The sequence below is a fragment of the Colletotrichum costaricense genome, assembly GCF_030867565.1.
Source record: "Colletotrichum costaricense strain IMI 309622 chromosome Unknown Scaffold_11.1, whole genome shotgun sequence".
In the NCBI taxonomy this organism is placed as follows: Eukaryota; Fungi; Ascomycota; class Sordariomycetes; order Glomerellales; family Glomerellaceae; genus Colletotrichum; species Colletotrichum costaricense.
In genome coordinates this window covers 1,351,136-1,369,412 of record NW_026848240.1, presented here as the reverse complement: position 1 = coordinate 1,369,412, position 18,277 = coordinate 1,351,136, and the positions used below count along the sequence as shown (strand labels likewise).

General features: G+C 51.4%; 7 protein-coding genes across 7 annotated transcripts; 2 read left to right on the top strand and 5 right to left on the bottom strand.

Moving 5' to 3' along the window:
- Positions 1-186: 186 nt before the first annotated feature.
- On the bottom strand, positions 187-2,237 carry CCOS01_10812 (uncharacterized protein; the record flags this gene model as incomplete). The annotated part of the gene is made up of 5 exons (XM_060458966.1): positions 187-783; positions 845-971; positions 1,052-1,636; positions 2,026-2,048; positions 2,106-2,237. 5 exons carry the CDS (start codon positions 2,235-2,237, stop codon positions 187-189), a joined length of 1,464 nt encoding a protein of 487 aa, XP_060310768.1.
- A 2,721-nt stretch (positions 2,238-4,958) lies between these two features.
- On the top strand, positions 4,959-7,479 carry CCOS01_10811 (fungal specific transcription factor domain-containing protein; the record flags this gene model as incomplete). The annotated part of the gene is made up of 4 exons (XM_060458965.1): positions 4,959-5,015; positions 5,177-5,256; positions 5,351-6,445; positions 6,516-7,479. The coding sequence occupies 4 exons, from the start codon at positions 4,959-4,961 to the stop codon at positions 7,477-7,479; spliced, it is 2,196 nt and encodes a 731-aa protein (XP_060310767.1).
- A 235-nt stretch (positions 7,480-7,714) lies between these two features.
- CCOS01_10810 (uncharacterized protein) lies at positions 7,715-8,816 on the bottom strand (the record flags this gene model as incomplete). The annotated part of the gene is made up of 2 exons (XM_060458964.1): positions 7,715-8,109; positions 8,198-8,816. 2 exons carry the CDS (start codon positions 8,814-8,816, stop codon positions 7,715-7,717), a joined length of 1,014 nt encoding a protein of 337 aa, XP_060310766.1.
- An 831-nt stretch (positions 8,817-9,647) lies between these two features.
- Positions 9,648-10,334, bottom strand: CCOS01_10809 (uncharacterized protein; the record flags this gene model as incomplete). The annotated part of the gene is made up of 1 exon (XM_060458963.1): positions 9,648-10,334. One exon carries the CDS (start codon positions 10,332-10,334, stop codon positions 9,648-9,650), a length of 687 nt encoding a protein of 228 aa, XP_060310765.1.
- Positions 10,335-10,801: 467 nt separating this feature from the next.
- CCOS01_10808 (short-chain dehydrogenase) lies at positions 10,802-11,542 on the bottom strand (the record flags this gene model as incomplete). Its single annotated transcript, XM_060458962.1, has 1 exon — positions 10,802-11,542. The coding sequence occupies one exon, from the start codon at positions 11,540-11,542 to the stop codon at positions 10,802-10,804; it is 741 nt and encodes a 246-aa protein (XP_060310764.1).
- A 1,295-nt stretch (positions 11,543-12,837) lies between these two features.
- Positions 12,838-15,202, bottom strand: CCOS01_10807 (FAD binding domain-containing protein; the record flags this gene model as incomplete). The annotated part of the gene is made up of 6 exons (XM_060458961.1): positions 12,838-13,142; positions 13,220-13,371; positions 13,425-13,774; positions 13,829-13,927; positions 14,001-14,864; positions 14,981-15,202. The coding sequence occupies 6 exons, from the start codon at positions 15,200-15,202 to the stop codon at positions 12,838-12,840; spliced, it is 1,992 nt and encodes a 663-aa protein (XP_060310763.1).
- A 1,052-nt stretch (positions 15,203-16,254) lies between these two features.
- CCOS01_10806 (aromatic prenyltransferase) lies at positions 16,255-17,638 on the top strand (the record flags this gene model as incomplete). Its single annotated transcript, XM_060458960.1, has 2 exons — positions 16,255-17,471; positions 17,527-17,638. The coding sequence occupies 2 exons, from the start codon at positions 16,255-16,257 to the stop codon at positions 17,636-17,638; spliced, it is 1,329 nt and encodes a 442-aa protein (XP_060310762.1).
- Positions 17,639-18,277: the final 639 nt, after the last annotated feature.

Genomic DNA, 18,277 nt, shown 5'->3' with positions numbered 1-18,277 from the left:
CAGGAACAACTCCTGTTCGACCCGCCTGCAACCTTATGCGACTAGTCAATAATTGATAATGTTAAACGGTGGCATCCTCGGCGGGAAGCGATGCATCAACCACGCAGATTACCTTTTTTTACTTGCATGCAACAGCCCCGATGTAATCGTTGTCGCATCAACCTCATCAGTGTTTGACAGTTTTCATTACGAGACTCCCTTGTTCTTGTCCTTCTCCTTCCAGGCTTGGTCAGCGTCGGGATGAACCGACGGGCTCGCAATATGCTTCCGAGCCTCCTCTTTTTGCTTATAATCTGAGTTGAACCTTTTGTCTCGGTCGCCAACGTACTTGGCAAAGTCCAATTGGCCGGTCTGGGTGAAGCTTGTCATGAGTTGCGGTTCGCCCAAGGGCAGCTGATGGCCTTTGTCGACCTGCCAGAGGTGGAACACTTTTCCATAGAGCTGGACGACTTGCTCCATCTCCTTATTCTCTGCCGCTTGCCAAGCCAAGTCCGGTAGCTTTCCCTGTGGCATGATGAGCATGCCTGACTTGACCTCATACACATGACTGTGCCAGAGCTTTCGCTCCTCCGAGTCCAAGGTTTCGTAGAGCTTTGGTGTGATCATGTACTCGATGCCAATGATGCGTGCATTCTTCGCGGGGCTATCGTAGAGTATGCATTGACGGACATCTTCGTTCAAGTGCCCGCAGTAATGATTTGCCTCCACCACGCGTGTGGGATCAGAGGCATATGCGTGAAAGGCGTTGAGGTGAGCGCAGACATTGCTTAATGGTGCGAAGTCCTATCTCGGTGTCAGAGATCGTGATACAATGTTGGTAATTCGTCAGAGAGGAAGAACGTACCTGCACTACTGAAGCACCAGCACTAAGCACTTGGTTCTCGGCGCTGATGGGATCTCCGGCATTTGCGTCCGGCTTGGTAGCCATGGTGGTCGATAAGCGAGATTGCAGTGATGCTCTGAGCAGACACCTGCTCGATTCGTTCAAGACGTGGGTACTTGGGCTTGACGTTTGAAGATGGGATGAGAGTTGGTTGCTTAGTTCGAAAACTTGTTGATGGTATCGTGCTTTTTTTCCTTCACTCCTTCGTGAAGGTTGGGGGGGATTTGCTCGCTTTGACAAAGCCCGATGATTCCCCTCCTGACGTCATCAATGCGGTTCCCGCACTCTTCGGCCGCGATTTCATCATGATTGCAGCATCGAAGAATCAGATGGAAACACCAACGGCAGCTCGGGAAGGGAGAACCTGCGAGGGCGGGTAGCTGCACAGGCGAGGAGGGGGAAAGAGGAGGGCGGAGCATCGTCTCCTGCCCGTTCTCCTCGGCGTTCATCTGCGGCAGACGGAGGTCGCCCCGCTTTCCCGGAGCAGTTCCCCGGCGCGGGTCTTCCCGCCTTAGCCTTGGCGTGTACTGCCGGACTCCGATCGGCCGGCGCCGAGGAGGGGCAGGGTGTGTCGGCCGGTAGAGCGGAACAATGCCCTGTGCTCGGATTCGCGTCGGTGATCGACCGTTCCGTCTCACGTCGCAGTGAATCATCTCCACCAAAAGTTTGAAACGAATACTGGCCTGACTGGACTTTGAAATGGTACGAGGGAACCGCGTAAGCGCCGGTTTGCGCAATCGTCGTTTCGAAAAGCTAGAGATTGTAACCAGATAAGATAGTGTGCTTGTCGCAGCTTTAAATGGAATTTGCATTCTTCCGAATGTGATTTGCTTTGCTTTTCTTTCGTACGGCAAACGACCATATGTGTCATTTACTAAGGTAGTAGTAGATCTTGTGATCTAGCAAGACAAGGTAAAATCAGTGTCATCTCAAATCACAATTCAATCATTTGGGAAATTGCCATGCACAAAGTAATAGACTACAGGCAGTCATTCTAGATGTTTGCAAAAACGATCAACAGTTCAATTTAAACAGATTCCATAGTGCATTGGTACTTTGTAACCTTCCCGCAGAGACATCCACCCACACTGCTTGAGAGCCTATCAAGCAGGCTGCCCTCCAGCAAGTTTTTGACATCATACCTTCTGCCTTGGCCTTCGAAAGACTAGACGCAGAAGATGCAGCCACAGCTAAAGTCGAAGCTACAGTCGCGCTTATGGACATCGGGATACGCGGCTACGATGGCGTCGACATAGTCCTTGCTGAGTTTGATTGAAGTCGTCTGACCTTCGGGGTTGGGCGCAGCTAGGGCAAGAGCCGCCAAAGCAACGGCGACGGTGGCGATGAGCTTCATTTCGGATGGGGCTGAGCAGTTGCGTGTAGCTGAACTTGTTAGAATAGCTCAAGTCTCAAAGGAATTGTTTGAGATGCACACAACTCGATATCGAAAGGACATACATCAGTGAAGTGTGATGAACACTGGCACTCAGTGTACTAGATTATTTCAAGATGATGGTGGTCAGAGAGGGTTGAGTTATGCTTTCGAAAACGACGAACCTGCACCTCTTTATACCCAACTGTATTGATACTGCTCTTGCTCTAGGCCATTTGTGTCATTTCTACGAGGGAGGTCTCACAATCCCGGCTACGAGGTACTTCATTCTCATTTCTGCCGGTCAATTATGTGCACATTTGAATCCTTCAAACAAACAAGATTCCACGAATCTGGAGACTCGCATTATGCCGCTAGGACGCGCCTTCTCTGAGGACTAGCTGCGGTCGTGTGGTCATCACCTTCGATGATACATGATACTTGATGAATATGGTCACTTAAGTTTCGACGGTACCTAGGTTGAGGTGATCAAGGCATCGGGAAATCTTTCAACATAGGCTCTAAGTCATCACTTCGACAGTGCCTTTTCAACCGACATCTTATAGGCTCGTACGTCCTAATGCAGTAAGCCTGCATGAAGCCCGCTTACCCATACCACCCCGTGAGCCGCCAAGACTATCACAGGAACTTTATGGAAGGATTAAGGAGAATATTGGCTGCTTATTCGTGGGATTGTGAAAGTGATAGTGCCGTAGGATCTGATGTTGCGACGACTTTATGATTGATCCTAAAGCCGTTCGGTAAACATTCTGTAATTAGTGAGGTACATCTCGGTCAACGAGTGAGGAGGACCGCAGTTCCCCATTGTTGATATTCGAAGGATTCGACGAGACATCATATTTTCATGCGAGGTCTGTTGATGGAAGCCAACGGGTCAGGCCGGATTTTTCTGTGCTTTGCCGTCTCTCAAAGTCTCTCGGTATTATGTGCAATTATTACCAAGGTAACATGAACAATTATCTCAACTCCACAAGCCCTGAAGATACTAATGTGACCACGACACTTCTGTGGCCCGAGAATGGGAACATACTGTTCCTTGTGATTGTATATGAGAATCTTCGGGGGCTCGGTGGTTAAAAAATCTGGTGTGCCGAGGAACAGTCCATTCCCACAACAGCTTGCACGATCAAGGCAGTGTTCACAAGCCGCTACTTCACTCGGCGAAGCCTGCAATGCCAATTATAAATCTGATTTCTTCTCACAGTATTATGTATAAATTCTATGTACACACGGTAGTAGACTGCAAACAGGTTGTAGTAATCCTATCACTCGATCTTGTGCGCCTATGGGTGCCATCACCCTGTTATCTGCGAGATACCTTAATTACCTTTAGTGTTGACAAGTGGATCGGCGATGTGCCTCAACATCTTCACACCCCATGATCTCAGACATCTTGAGTGATACACTTGTATTAACTAATGCTGCTATGCATGTTCAGTATGTAGAGCTGACGCATAAAGTAGGTGGGTGAGTGGAAGGCTTGAGCTCTTTTGGATTTCAACAGGCGACGCATTCGAGAACCGAAGGCAAGGCTTCAACACAAAAGCGCATGTTGTTCCCACCCTATTGGATACATATACCTCCATATACATAGGCAAAGTTATGAGAGGCATTTGCTGACGCCAAATTGAGATACTCCATGCGTTCCAATCGAGATAGAACTACTCAAGTATCAATTAATAAGTACCAACTGAACTCGTCATATTCCTCTGTGTAAGTTTAGACCATCTCGCACCAGAAGCAGATTTTCTGCCGGCAGAGCTCAACGTTCTTACTTTTGGCTCCTCTCACCGCACCATTTACCAGCTCATCATTGATTCGCGGCGGGACTTGTGATAGCGCACTCAGCTATGATCTACTTTTTGAATAATACTTTTGTTTACGAAGCTGAAAGTTAGGTGCTCTATTACCGGCCCTCTGTACGAACATCAGCCGTTGGCGCTCTCCTCGTCAGGTGTTGCCAATAGCCCTTTGATACATGACTCGCCAACCCTGACTCTCCGCATCGACAATTTCTGAGCTGTGGCCCACGCTCGTGAATTCTTTATCTCAATGATCCCCCAAGATAAGGCCCCTTTCTTGACAGAGAACAAAAAGAAACCATCATATGGATATAGAGTTCAGCTGGGAAGTTTGCAGCGTGGGCATCGGAAATCTTTCCGACCATCCGCAGCCACTCAGCATATCAGGGTTGTCAGCCCCCTCGTGCCCTGGGAAATGTCTCGCAAACCCCTCATCTCCGCCCCGGTGCCATTTATGACATTTATGACATGCTCAATTCACCGTCCGCCCTAGGCTTATCCTGCGGAGGTCTCCACCCCGCAGATAAACCACCGAACAACACCGCGTACGTGAGACGTCAGTCGCTCGCCAACAGAGTCATTTCGAACGACTCAAGCCCTGCCATCAGGTCTTCCAGAAGGTCTCGCACCCCCCTCTTTCTGGATTCGTCCGCCTGCAGAGAGGGTGTGGTCGATCTACACAGATGAAAGGAAACAAACCGTTGGCAGCCGGATGAAGTGAGTCGCCCCAACGTCGCGGGCCCCTTTTTTGCAGACGCGAGAAAGGAAAGGGTAAGCTTACTTACTCGGCGCTGCGCGTGGCCGAGAAGAGAACCCAACTTTGAGATCCGACAAACATCCCCCCCCCAGTGCCTCGAGCAGGTCCCTTCCCAACACGGCCATGTCCCAGAAACCAACAAGCTTCGCTTGTGACCGGTGCAGGGCGGGGAAGCGAAAAGTAGGTCGTCCGCGCGCGAAGAAGAACTTTCCCAAAGTTTTGCTCCATTTCTAGACTCCATTCTAGACCCCACGGGGAAGGACCAACTTCCCCGAACTCCCTTGCTAGTCTCCTAGTCCTTTCGTGAACTGCCGTGACTAACGACTTTCTCCCGTCGGCAGTGCGATGCTGCCCGTCCTGCATGCTCCTTGTGCAGCAGGCAGAACAGGGAATGTGTTTACACTGAGCAACGCCCCAGAAAGTGTGTCACCTACTAGTTACCTTACTTATGGTTCACGTCAACTATAAGCAATGCTAAGTAGCCACCGAACTATGTCGCTAACGTAATCATCCAGGCGGAAATACTGGGATGAGGACTACGTCAGAGCCCTCGAGGCTCAAGTACAATCGCTGCTCTTGGCCCTAGAGAAGCAAAGCGTTGAGAAAGAGCCCTCCCCGGCACTGTCTCTGAGTGATCGCGCATCTCAGTCTGCAGAGCCCGATGCAACCCTCCGAGAAAGTCTCGATGGAGGTGACGCCACCGAAGGTCTCGCAGTCGGCGGGGACGACGAGGAGACCAAGGACGTTGTCTCTATAGAAGACCATGGAGGCAGTGCGAGTAAGGACTCAGGGACACAGGAGAGGTCTCAGATGGCAATGGAAGAGTTGTGTGTAATGCTTTGGAGAACGAATGTCGGTGATGGGGTAACCATCATCGACGACCCTGCCACTGGGTCTCACTATGCAGTCGATCCCGTACGGCCAGCTGTACCCATGGCCCATCAAGTCATCCCTCCAGAACAGGTGCTCGTTTACTGTCGACAAAAGGGCCTCATCCACGAGATGGCGGATCTGTTCTTGGATAACATCAACCAAGAACATCAGTTCACGCCGTACAAGACAACCGACTTCCTGCACAACTACCCTTACCAAACCCCAGATGAAGCCTTCTTACACAGTGCCATCATCGCTACAGGCACAACCTTTACACGACGACCAGATGCTACCCTCATAGGAGATGCATTCGCGCAGTTCGCAGAAAGCCTCATCTTCACCTGCTGCCGGCAGAATCCCACACTCAAGGTCATCCAGGGGCTGTCAATGATGTCGTGGCGCTCATTGGCTATGGGGAGAGACCACTTTGGCTGGATGTTCATCTCCATGGCCGCCGGCATGTGCGTACATCTGAGACTGCACGTCTTGGCGCTAGACGAGTGCGAAGCCAGGCAGCTGGAGGCTACGGAGCAGGAGATTCGCACTTTTTGGATGTTTTACATCATTGACCGGACAGCCATCTCGATTCTAGGCCGTAACTGCGCATTACCGTGGCGGAGAGTAAACGTACCGGACTTTGAGATGACCTTTGAGAACTCTAAGGCGGGCCTAGGTCAAGTATCTTTTGCATGGCAGTGCAAGTTGTGGTATCTGCATGACCAGTACATGGACCAGGTGTAAGTCCTGCTTCCCCGTCTCCCACACAGATTTCAGAAGATGGACTTTCGTGAGTAACACCGATCTCAGCTTCTCAACAAATTTCGAATCTCTACCCATACCGCAACAAGTCCGCATCCTCGTAGCAAGCCAGGACGCACTCAGCGCCTTCTTCCGCTCCCGCGATGATAGGCTCCATCTGTCGGGGGACTCAACCCCGAAACCAGTTATCCAATTCCACCTAGCCTACCAAATGACAATCCTCATCACCATGCCCCCGTTCCTCCGCATTTTTGCCGCAATCTCACAAACCTCAGAGACAACCGAGCCCGGGAACACTGCGAACAACAGCAGCAGCAAGAGACAAAACTCGGAATTCATGCTTCTCGTCCTCCGCTCTCTCACCGCAGCAGCAACAGCGACTTCCCGACTCGTTCGGACCTACCGCCGCGCCCACGGCTTCGACATCTCCCCGAACCCGGTCATCATCCACCACCTCCTCAGCGCCGCCATCGTGCACCTAATGAACGCGACCAGCTGGACGCCGGCGCTGCGGCACCAGAGCACCTACTGGCTCCGGCAGTGTCTTGAGCTCCTGCGCGAGCTTCAGGTCTCGTGGCCTGTCCGTGCCGTCAAGAGTATCAAGATCATTCGTGTGCTCGCGCAGCGGTGGGGGGTGATGAGGGCTCTGCCCATCGAGTTCAGTTACCAGATCGAGCAGTCTGCGGCTACAGCGCCCGATGCTCAGAGTGACTTGGGCGCGAATATTACGCAGTCCAGGAGTAGGGACATGGGCGAGGCGGACCTGAGTGGTGTGAACCAGGTTCAGTTCGAGTATGAGTGGGATGGGTACGGCGCTACTGCGGCTGATGCGCCACCCGTGGACTTTAGCACCTTGGACATGAGCTCTTTCGCGTCTCTGGGAACTCTCGATGTTTCTGGTTTGAGCGGTGAGCGGACGAACCCTATGGGTACTGTTGATTTTCTCCAGGCCTTTCAGGGGCTCACGGATTGCGAAGACTTCGATTGGCTTTCGACTAACAATGGGTTATGAACGAATTAAGAGGCGGGGGATTGTCCCGGATATGTGTAGCGTTAGGCTCATGGATGCAATGTATTGGTACTACAAAACACCTATACCCTCGTGTGGTTCGGAAGGTTTTTGTTGCAATCTTGGTGTTATGCAGCGATTGAATGATCAGGAAATCTCGGGCGAAGCGATGGTAGTTTATGGATGAAAAGTTTGATTTGCTAGAATGACAAGAAAATGGCAATTATGAAATAGGTATCTAGAGAACAAGCACAGCCTCCTCCTCTTCCTCCTTCGGCACCTTCGCAACACTACCATCCGCCCTGACCAGGATCTTAATCTCCTTATCCACATTAAGCCTCAAAAGATCCGGTCTGCTGTAGTGGCCGGTGCAATCCGCGAACATCTTTGTCCTGTGGATGGCGTCAAAGTCCAATTCGCCGTAGATGATGGTCTCCGTGTTCTCATCGACGGGCTCCGATAGCCTCCGGCCGTCCGGGCCGAAGATAGCAGAGGTTCCACCGCCAGGGGTGGACATGATGGCGCCGCCCGCACTGCTGTGCGCCGCGATGCCCTTTTCGGAGATGAGCGCCGTGCTGTGGAGAACAAAGGCGTTTGACTCAATAGCGTATGTGCGGGAGAGGTTGTGGCATCCTAATCATCTAGGTTAGTTCAAGTTCATCAAGACGCCGGAATTTCGGAATGTGAAATTCCGCCCGGAACGGCACTTGTGGTGACATACCTTCTGCGCTCATCGACCACATGTCCGGGCCACCGCCGGAATGAGGCGTGACGCTGGGCCATGCCGAGACATGGATTTCCTCCTTTTGGGCAATCGTGTTATACTTCAAAAGGGGCTGGATGTGCTCCCAGCACGCCAGAGAACCGACTCGCGCAAAGGGCAGCTCAGCCACGCTCTTCAAGCAGTGGCCCGACGCGTCGCCAAAGATGGTCCGCTCCATGTGCGTGGGCTTCATCTTGCGGCGGTGCACCTTGATCTCGCCGTCCTGGCCGATGAGGGCCTGCGCGATAAAGAGCGAGTGGTTGTCGTTCTCTGAGAAGCCGAGTGAGACGGCAATGTTGTTCTCCTTTGCGCAGGCCTGGATGGTGGCCATCTCGGGCGAGTCGAGCTGAAGCGAGTTCTTGATGTACTTTACGTTGAGATCAAAGTCGATGAGGCGGGTCCATATCCACACGGGGTAACCGGGGATCCAGCACTCAGGGAAGGCGATGAGCTGAGCCCCATTGGAAGCGGCCTCTGCGATGAGCTTGCATGTCTTTGCGACGGCGGCTGGGAGGTCGATCCAGGCGGGCTCGGCCTGGGTGACGGCCACCTTGACAACTTTGCTTGTGTTGGTCATTGTTGTTGTTGTTACTGCGGGGGTGGAGTTGGTGATACGTAATGCAAGGTTTGAGAGCAAAGACATGTGAAGAGGAGATGCAACTGCAGGTGAAAAGTAAGAAGTTGACGAGCTCGTCTGATTTCGGACGACGCTTCGAAGGCTTCCTTTTATATATCTCCTGGATGGCGCTGCTGGCTGACCGGATATGGGCGCGGCATGTAATAGCTGCAATACTACAGGGTGGTTCGTTACCTGATGAAGATAGCGCCAAGATATGTCTCCCTACAAGTTCGTCTTTCTCCATGCAACTCAGACCCAATGATAAGGAAAATGCGGGGTTAGAGTTTTGCTAATCTCCATAGTCTTCTTGATAGCAAGGAGATCGTTTCACAATGCAACTGTCATAGGGGGGGTAATGATAGATCTTGAATTCCGCTAAGCCTCCGTTGGCTGCGCGGTAGTCAGCCGGGAGCGGAATGCAGACCTCCGCAGTGATACTCCGTCAGCAATGTCCAGAGGCACACGACTCGAACAAGGATGTCAATAGTGCATTGTTATAGTGCGAATCATCTTGGATATCAGAGCTATCGGCAGACTTGTTACGAAATGATACTACGAAGGAGCGAAAGGAGCAAGTCAGAATCGACGCTCGTATCAGGGGCCGGAATCATTTTATGGATGTGGAGGAAATCCATATCCCGATGAGCCCCGTCCTACCGGGCGTAACCAAGATATGCCAGGTTTCAACTAGCCTGCCATTCAGCTCAACTCCACTTCAACGCGTTCGCTTCATTCCCCTATCACTCCGGGATTTGACTAACCGGCCCATTTCGAACCAACCTCACCAGCTCAATAAGCGCCGCCTTCCCAGGGCCGATCATGTCGAGTTCCTTGAGACCCTTCGGAATGCAACTCAAGCCAATCGCAATACCCAACCCACTTCTTCTCCGTTATCTCGCGTAGATCGAATCCCTCCTGACCGGCGTCGACGGAATATCCGTTGACACTCAAATAGCTTCCGAACTTCTTGCCCTCCACCCACCCCTCCTTCTTCGGTCTCCACACCTTTGTCAAGCTCTTCTCGCCCGCCGTCGCCGTAGCCGCCGGCCCGCCTTTGCTGCGGGCCTTCTTCTCCTCCGACCCGGAGTCGGTCCCAGCGCCGACTCCTAGAACCGTTAGATCTACGTCCACCACCTCGCCCTTCCCCATAAAAGTGAAGCAACGCATGCCGCAACCTTTGCAAAAGAGAAAGTGCAGGTCTTTCTCATAGACCGTATAGTCGCCCAAGTCGTTGTACGGGTCGAGGGGCTTCAGGAGAAGAAAGTCATCCGGGGCCGAGGCGAGGCGCATGTGAAAAATTCCGGCTTTGTGGCAGGTGGTGCAGTTGCATCTGTAGAAGTCTTGATGCGTTCGCGATTCGGCCCTGGGGACACGCGCCGGAGGTAGTGTGTGAGGAAACGAGAGGAAGACGATGTATTGCGTCGCACCGCAATGGCATGAGCCTTTGTAGGGTCGTCTAACAGGCTGTCCATCCATTGTAGAGACCGTTGATCTGTTCAATATGCTTATCGATGAAGACAACTGAAGATGCAATCGGGCCAGAGTGCTTCTCTTTGAAGTGCGAGATGATTTGGAGCGGGGAACCTGGTACAGGTGCGCCCTTGTAGAAACATGGAGACATTCGCCCAATTGGCGCGCTGTCGCTGATTTCTAGCCACATACCGGACACATTCAGACCCATTTGCGACTGGTGTTACGCCAGCACAACAATTGCTCAGCCAAATGGCGTGTAAGTGATTGGATACAGCTACAACCTATCACGCTGAGAGCCCATATTGGCTGATCGCTATAAGACGGAATCCCCGAATATCCCCTTGTTCATTCTGAGTCCCCATGGTCAGGCCTATCAGTCCATCATGCGATTGAGAGTATCGCTGTGGGACTATGATTTCAACATGTATCTGCCAACTTTCTTCCCGCTACCTAGCCAACACACCGAGCATTCACCACGGGATCGGCCCATGTCGGTTGGAAAACGTCGCGCTCGCACCATCAGGTCCCAAGGTCGCCAAGTGCACCGCCTGAACCGATCCCAGTGATGCCTCATCAGGCCCCTCGTACGAGTTCATGTTTGTCGCGCAGTAGCCAGGACAACAAATATTAAACTTCCACATCTTGTCGTCCCTGTACCTAGACGCGAAAGTCATCGCAGCGTGATTGAGCGCGGCCTTGCTGGAACCATACTCGATAAAGTCCCTCACCGGACCCAGACTAGGATCCGTCCGAATCGCAAGACTCCCCAGTCCCGAGCTGACGAAAACGATGCGCTTCACTTTGGAAGACTCGCGCAGGAGAGGGATGAAAGCGTCTGTGACGGCGATGGAACCAAAGACGTTGGTGTTGTAGACCGTCGCGAGCTTCAGCCGGATCGAGTCTTCGGGCTTGCCCAAGAGGATTCCAGCATTGTTGATGAGGACGTCGAGATGGCCGAAATTTGTGCGGATTGTGTCGACGGCCAATTTAATACTGTCATCGGATGTGATATCCAGAACTAAAGGCTCGACATTCAAACCGGCTTCCTGGAGCCCTGAAGCTGCCTTCTCGATGGCTTCCTTCCGTCGCCCCGTCATGAAGACGTGGTAATCAGGATGTTCCGATGCCAGTCGCTTGGCAATCTCGTAGCCTATGCCCTGGTTGGCACCCGTCACCAGAGCTACAGTTGGGTCTGCGGACTCTTTGGACATATTGAGATCTGCTTCTATTCCTCAACTCTAACCTTTAGGTTTTGAATGTCGAAGAAGAATGCCGTCAGCCAGTTTAGTTCCAATGTCTGTCAAATGATAGTGTAAACGGTTGATCTACAGTGGATGAAAGTGCTACCAAGTTGCTCATAAAAACTTGACAGGCGAAGTCATGAGCCAGACAGGTGTATGCCAGGCCATGGAGCGCAACCGCTTTCGCTTCAAAGTCTCGTGACTTTGCCTCTCAAAATGACGACAGATCATTCAAAGGTCCTTCCACGCGAGGGACAGTTTTCTTTGGGGAAGGCCATGAACAACAACCGAGACTGAGAGCAGAGCCAGATCAGCCTGCTAGCAAAGCTTCTAAGAAAATTGATGTAGAGAAAGTCTATTGAACCTTGCCCGATACCGAAACATTCCTTCGCCCAATGTAGATGCTAATCATGCTGATGCATCTAAGATTCCATGCAGGCCCTCCCCAGCATGAGCTTTCGTCTCAACTTGATCAACTTGACACGGCCCGTATCCGGAGTCCGGAAATGCTGGGAACTGAAAATGTTTGTCGGTGATCTGAAACCGAGGCCACGGATATTCGCGCTTTATGCTGGAAGCCGATCATCATTACTAATGGAAGTGCAAAGAATAACAAAGCTATTACCAGAAAGGCCTGATCTTGTCAAAGAGACAAGACCAGATAGAGGCTGGGATTTCTTAGATGATTTAGAGTGTGGGCACGCGATTTGTGTCGGGCTTGTCATCTAGCAAATTGTCCACTCTATCACAGCTTAACATACGAAAATGTTGGGTACACAGAAGAACAAGGCGTATCTGTCGAATGGTGATCAAAAGCAAAAGAACTGGGCCCTAACCAGGATTCGAACCTGGGACCTCTCCCAGATGTGTCGTGAAGACCCTAAGGGAGAATCATACCGCTAGACCATCAGGGCTGATTATTAAGCGACATGCTTCGTTGGAAGTTGCGAAGGCGTAGCTGATCTTCAAGGATAGTATGACTGGGTCACGCAAAAACGGCGGAGGATCGCGGTCCCTCGCCCGTTCCCTGGTGTCTATTGCTGCTGCTCCCCAACCGCTCTTGTTGACACCCTCAGTGGCTGTTTGCAACGCGGGTGTGGTTGTTCCATGGCATAACGCTCACTGGCAAATCGGCTGGACTTCATTCATCATGCAGGGTTAAGCCAGCCATATTCTGAAAACCTTATGGCAAGAGAAACTCTCAATTGCTAAACTGTGCGTGCGTGATGTGATGATGAATACTATAGTTCGAGCCCCACTCTTACTTATTTAATGTAGTCTTTGTTGAGGACATACTTGGACTTATCGTAGCTCTTGGGCCAAACGCCGCTCTTTCCAGGTGCCAGAATGCCATTCGGGTCCAACGCATCCTTGATGGTCTGATTCAACTTGCCAAGCGCATGGTTGTTGAAGTCGTACGTATCCGCGATCTGATCCATGAGAGCGACGTGAGTACGGAACTCGCCCCAGCCGTTGTCAGCGCAATCCTGGATCATGGTACGGACGAGCCACTGCGCGCGGCGACGCATGTCAGGATCCTCCCTGTTATAAACGATGCACACAATGTTGTCTGTGCAACCTCGCGTCAGCAATCTTCTTCAACGCCTCGTAATGGCAGAGCGACGAGCTGGGTGATGGATGACTTACGCATCTCACGCATGCCAATGCTGAGAATACCAAAGTAGTCCAACTTCGCCTCCGCGAAGCGTTTCTTAGCCATCGTGTACTGCTTCATGGCAGACTTGCCATCAACCTTGGAGATTGGCGAGAAAGACAAGAATGTGCAGTGAGGAATCCACCTGAGTAAACTGGTCAAAGCTGTAACCTTGAATTGGGGCGTTTGGGCACTTACTGGTTGAGCCATCTGAGCTCATCCCATGTCGGCAAGCCTCGCATTGTGTCAGCACGGCAGTGCAAGGTGCTGTGCTCTTCTTTGCGATCCTCAAGCAGGAACCATCGGCTTCCGGGAACCTTGGTCATCTCTCGCTTAGTGATTTCGAGATGGGCTTTGCGGATCGGCTCCGGTCCGTAGGCCGCACCAATGTAAACCCAGCGGCCAAGGTCGACCTTCTTCGCCGCAGCATCTAGTTGCTCTTCCGTGAGCGGGGTATTGGGATCATCAGTGTATGCTGTGCGGGGGTGGTAATGCGACGCATCGAGCGAGATGTGACGGAGACTGGCAGCATTCTGGAGAACCATGTTCTGTAGAGTTTTTGTGAGCTGCGTTACTCATCAAGTCTCAGAGCAGCAACTTACCACACGAAGCGGACGAATAATATCGACGACGGCCTCAAGATCTTCATCCTTCTCATATGTCACCATGAAGGGAGTAATTCCAGGGGGTGCGGGCATGAGCTACATGTATCCATCAGTCAGCTTTGCCTCATCTTGTGACCAACTTGGCCCCCTCTCATGAGTTCAAACTTACCCACATGCCCATCTTCGTGACAATTGCGTTGTTGCTCTGGGAGAAAATTCCGTCGTTGATTGGACCAAATCCATAAGGGAATAGCTGCCAACACTCGTTCTGATGCTGATCCTGAGGCGGTACCCCCTGAGCCGCCTGCTTGCGGCCCTCGGGACTCTGCATCGCACCCATGCCCGTACGAACGACCTCACCGCTGGCCAGCACAACTTCCATTCCACAGTGCATCATCCAGTGATCACCGTAGGGAGTGAAGCCCACGCCATGGTCCAGTGCGTTTCCAATCATGGAGCCGTAGCCGAGCTCCGGTGAGTCCAGCCACACCTTGTCCCGCAGCCCGTTGTCATCAAGATACTTTTGCATCTGTAAATAGGTGACACCGGGCTCAACGAGGCAGTAGCAGTCCGTGGCATTGACCTCAATGATGCGGTTCATGTGCTTTCCCAGGTTCATCACCAAGCTTCCGGATACTCTTGGAGCGGCACCGCCGTAGCCGATATTGTGACCTTTGCTGTACGTCCACACAGGAACGAGATACTCGTTGCAGAGCTTGATGACTGCTTGGATGTCTGTCACATTTCGGGGGTGGATGAGCGCGCTGCCAACAAATTCCTCACGCTCGTAGAGAGAGTGCATGTCGTGCGTTTGGCAATCGACGGTCTGATAGTCGCCATCATCCAGCTGGGTATCTCTGGTGATGATCTGGAGATTGTCTTTTCCGACTGCCTTTTGAAGGCTTGCTGCGAACTCTTGGAACTTCTCCGCGGATACTCCAGGGGGCAGAAATCGAGGAGCTGGCGCCGCACCGTTCGATGCGTGCCCCCCGTTCGCCGACGTGACGCCTGGTGCCATAATATAATAAGTGGCCTTGTAACTGTAGTACAGTATTGAAGATTCGAGGAATTATTTCGTGAATTTTGGAGATGGTGTAGTCTTTAATAATGTTGTCGTTCGTAACCACACATATAGTTGAGTTCGCGAACCTTCTCCTTGAAGAGGGGGAAGAGTTCATTTATTGACGAGAGCTTCCAGTCTATGACACCCGTGAGCTTATACTCGGCTGAGCTCTGGAGCTTAGGATGAGCTCTGCCAATCTTCATACCATGACGGATCTTCGGAAGTTCGGCCTCCATAGATGACCGCGGATCTAGTCCGCGCGGGGCCGTAAGCGCGGAGTAGCACTTGGACTGCTCGATATCAAACATCTTCTACATCAAAAGGCCCGTTTCTGATGAGAGCGGCTCTCCTGGAATTCCCCAAACTGGCTGCGTGGCATTGAATCAAACTTCCAAGAGTCCGATGGGAACTTCCGTATTATCATCCTCACCTGACTAGTGAAGTGCAGAAAAGGCTCAAGACTACATGTCTCATTGGAAAGGCAATGACAAACTGCCGATGATTGCGGAAGGTGCGGCGAGTTCGTAATCTTGACCAACTCTGCCGCGGCCATATCGTCTGATCAAGTGGGATGTTTAGAGTTGTGTTTAAGTTGTCGAACTCGGATTTCAGCCCTCGGCCAAGCTTTCCAGAATGACATTGAGTATACAAGTGACGGGCGCCGACAAGAAGCCATCTCTACTTGCCTTATACGAATACCAACGAGTTCGAGTGTTTCGCTGACGAAGTGAATCATACGCTGCCATGGCTTATGGTTTCGCCTGATCTTTGTAGAGCTACTCGGCTAGGCTGTCCTTGTTTGTTTCGAAGTATCTCCGCGTTTTAACTAAGCACGCGGCTTCCGGGTATCTAAGCTTGACAGCAGGCAGGCCACAGCCTCCTTGTTCAACTTCAAGATGAAAGGTTACTAGGACTGAGTAAGTGCCTGTAAGTAGTCAGCATATCCATGCACTGCCCGAAGGACGATAGTCCACCAAACAACTGCATTGCAGTGACGTTGTCTTGACTTGATACCTGATCAAACTCAATGTTTGTTCTCGCCTTGGAAGTAGACGGCGACCTTTCGAGGACCACGACGGACAAACCTGTCCAACTGGAGGACAGTGGCCTTCGGCCCTCGGCCTAATCTTCATGTCCATCAATATCTCGGTTGAAGGAGTGCAACGTAGATCTAATTGGGAAGTTATCACTTGAGGCGAACGGTGTTTAATTAGGATGCCCAGACTCTGGTGAAGCTATAAAGATTTAAGGATGCCCTACCTCCTGCATGTCAGCGTCATCTGAGCATGATTAGTTAGCATTTCCATCTCATTACTCTGAATTCTCACACTGCACATACTTCCTTTGACCAGTCTTCAGCATGGCACCAGCAGCCATCTATAATCCTGTAAAGGATAGCCTCGAAGCACCGCTGAGGTCTCCTCAGAAGTTCAACGCCTTCTCCTCAAGTGTCAACGATGCTACCATCCCTATTGACCCTCCCCTCAACCCAAAGCACCGGTGGTGGTGGGATAAATGCGCACCACTCCTCAACACCCTGCTCAACAGCGCAGAGTCATATACACCGGAAGAGAAGGCAGACCACTTGCGCGTGTTCCGCGATGTTGTCGTACCTTCGTTCGGAATACCAACACCCAAGGCAAAAGTGAGGCCGCTGTTAACTTACGATGGATCTACCTTTGAGCCATCGTGGAACTTCACCAAAGGTGATGACGGTGTAATTCGCTACACGTTCGAGCCCCTAGGAGATACTGCCGGTTCTACCGATGACCCCTTCGCTGGAGATATTGGCAGATCCATGGTTCCAATACTCTCTCAAGTCTCTTCCGACGTCGATATGCGATGGTACGAGCAACTCGTCAGCGCATGGTTTGTCACACCCCAAGAAGCCGCCGCTGCTCGTCAAGCGATGCCTTCTTTTGTTAAACGTATACCGCAACTCTTCCTCGCCTACGACATGAAGCGTTCGAAGCGCATTCTCAAATCCTATCACTTTCCAGTCCTCAAGCACTTCGCGACAGGAGCGACGACATCAGATCTCGTTTTCGACATGATTCCAAAGTTGCAGCCTTGTGGAGACAGGCTCGCCGCATCCGCCACAAAGTTGCAAAAGTATTTGGCGTCTTGCAAGGAGCCGTGCATAGTTGAGATGATGGCTGTCGACTGCATCGACCCCAACAAGGCACGCGTCAAGGTCTATGCTCGGACAACCTCAAACGCGAAGTCAGTGCTGGCAGACGTCTTCACACTTGGTGGGGCTCAGACCGACGAAGCCACGTTGAAAGGTGTAGAGACCGCGGAGAAGGTGTGGCATCTACTCCTGGATGAGCCCCAAGGCATGACGGCGGATCAACGGAAAGATGCCAGAGATATGCAGAATCTGCACAAGGGCATTTGTTTTGCATTCGAGCTGAAGCCTGGAGCGGAACGCATCGATATCAAGGCACACTTGCCGTGGGGCCAGACTGCAAGCAGCGATGCGCAGACTATGAGGAACTTTGCACAAACCCTGAGAAACTTGGGATGGGACGAGTCTGCAGACAAGTTTTACCGTGGTGCCACAGAAACTTCCAAACTGTAAGTTGACTCAAGTCATGACACTGAACATTTCACAAAAGCTAATGGTTTTCAGGCCTGGTAGGGACTACTCTAAGCCAGGTGGATTGTCTTATGTCTCGTACAACTACAACGAGACTGGGCCCTACATGTCTTCCTACTTCTCTCCCAAAGTTCAAGGAGACTAACATTGCACCGTGTGACGAAGCTGCTGGTTAGCTATCTGTATTGGCAAAGAAGCGGGTTGGTGAGGCGCAACTTGGCAACGTGTGTTAGCGGAAGAAGCTTGGAACTCTCCGGAGTTTCTCCTCGGATTTTACGTATAACGAATCAGAGACGCATTGCTTGACATTGTTTTAATATGACGTAAATCATATTAAAGTGGGAAAGCACATACACGTTGGATAATTGGAATCAATTGCTCAAGCCTTGATTCTCAATTAGCGTAGATGTTTCGTTCGCCCGTCATGGAGCACTGTTAGTCCCGACTTCTCCCACAATCTAAGCAATCCATAATAAGATAGGCTCATTACTTGGCCACGCGCGAGTGCAAATAAGTTCTTCTCAACAAGGCAGTGTACCTTAGTTCCCACAACAGACAATGCTCGAGTCAAACGAAAGGGTTTCTAGAAACGGTGATAAAGGTTCGTGAGGTGTGACTACTCAACTGATACTGTCGGGAATTGAGATCTCTTTGCAACCCCAAGTGCGTACGAGTTTACATCTGGCTTGTACAGTGACTTATGCAAACTTCGTATCTGCCCAGTCACTTGGGTATTGTGGCATTGTCAATACCTACAACTAGAGATCGGAGACACATCGTCGAC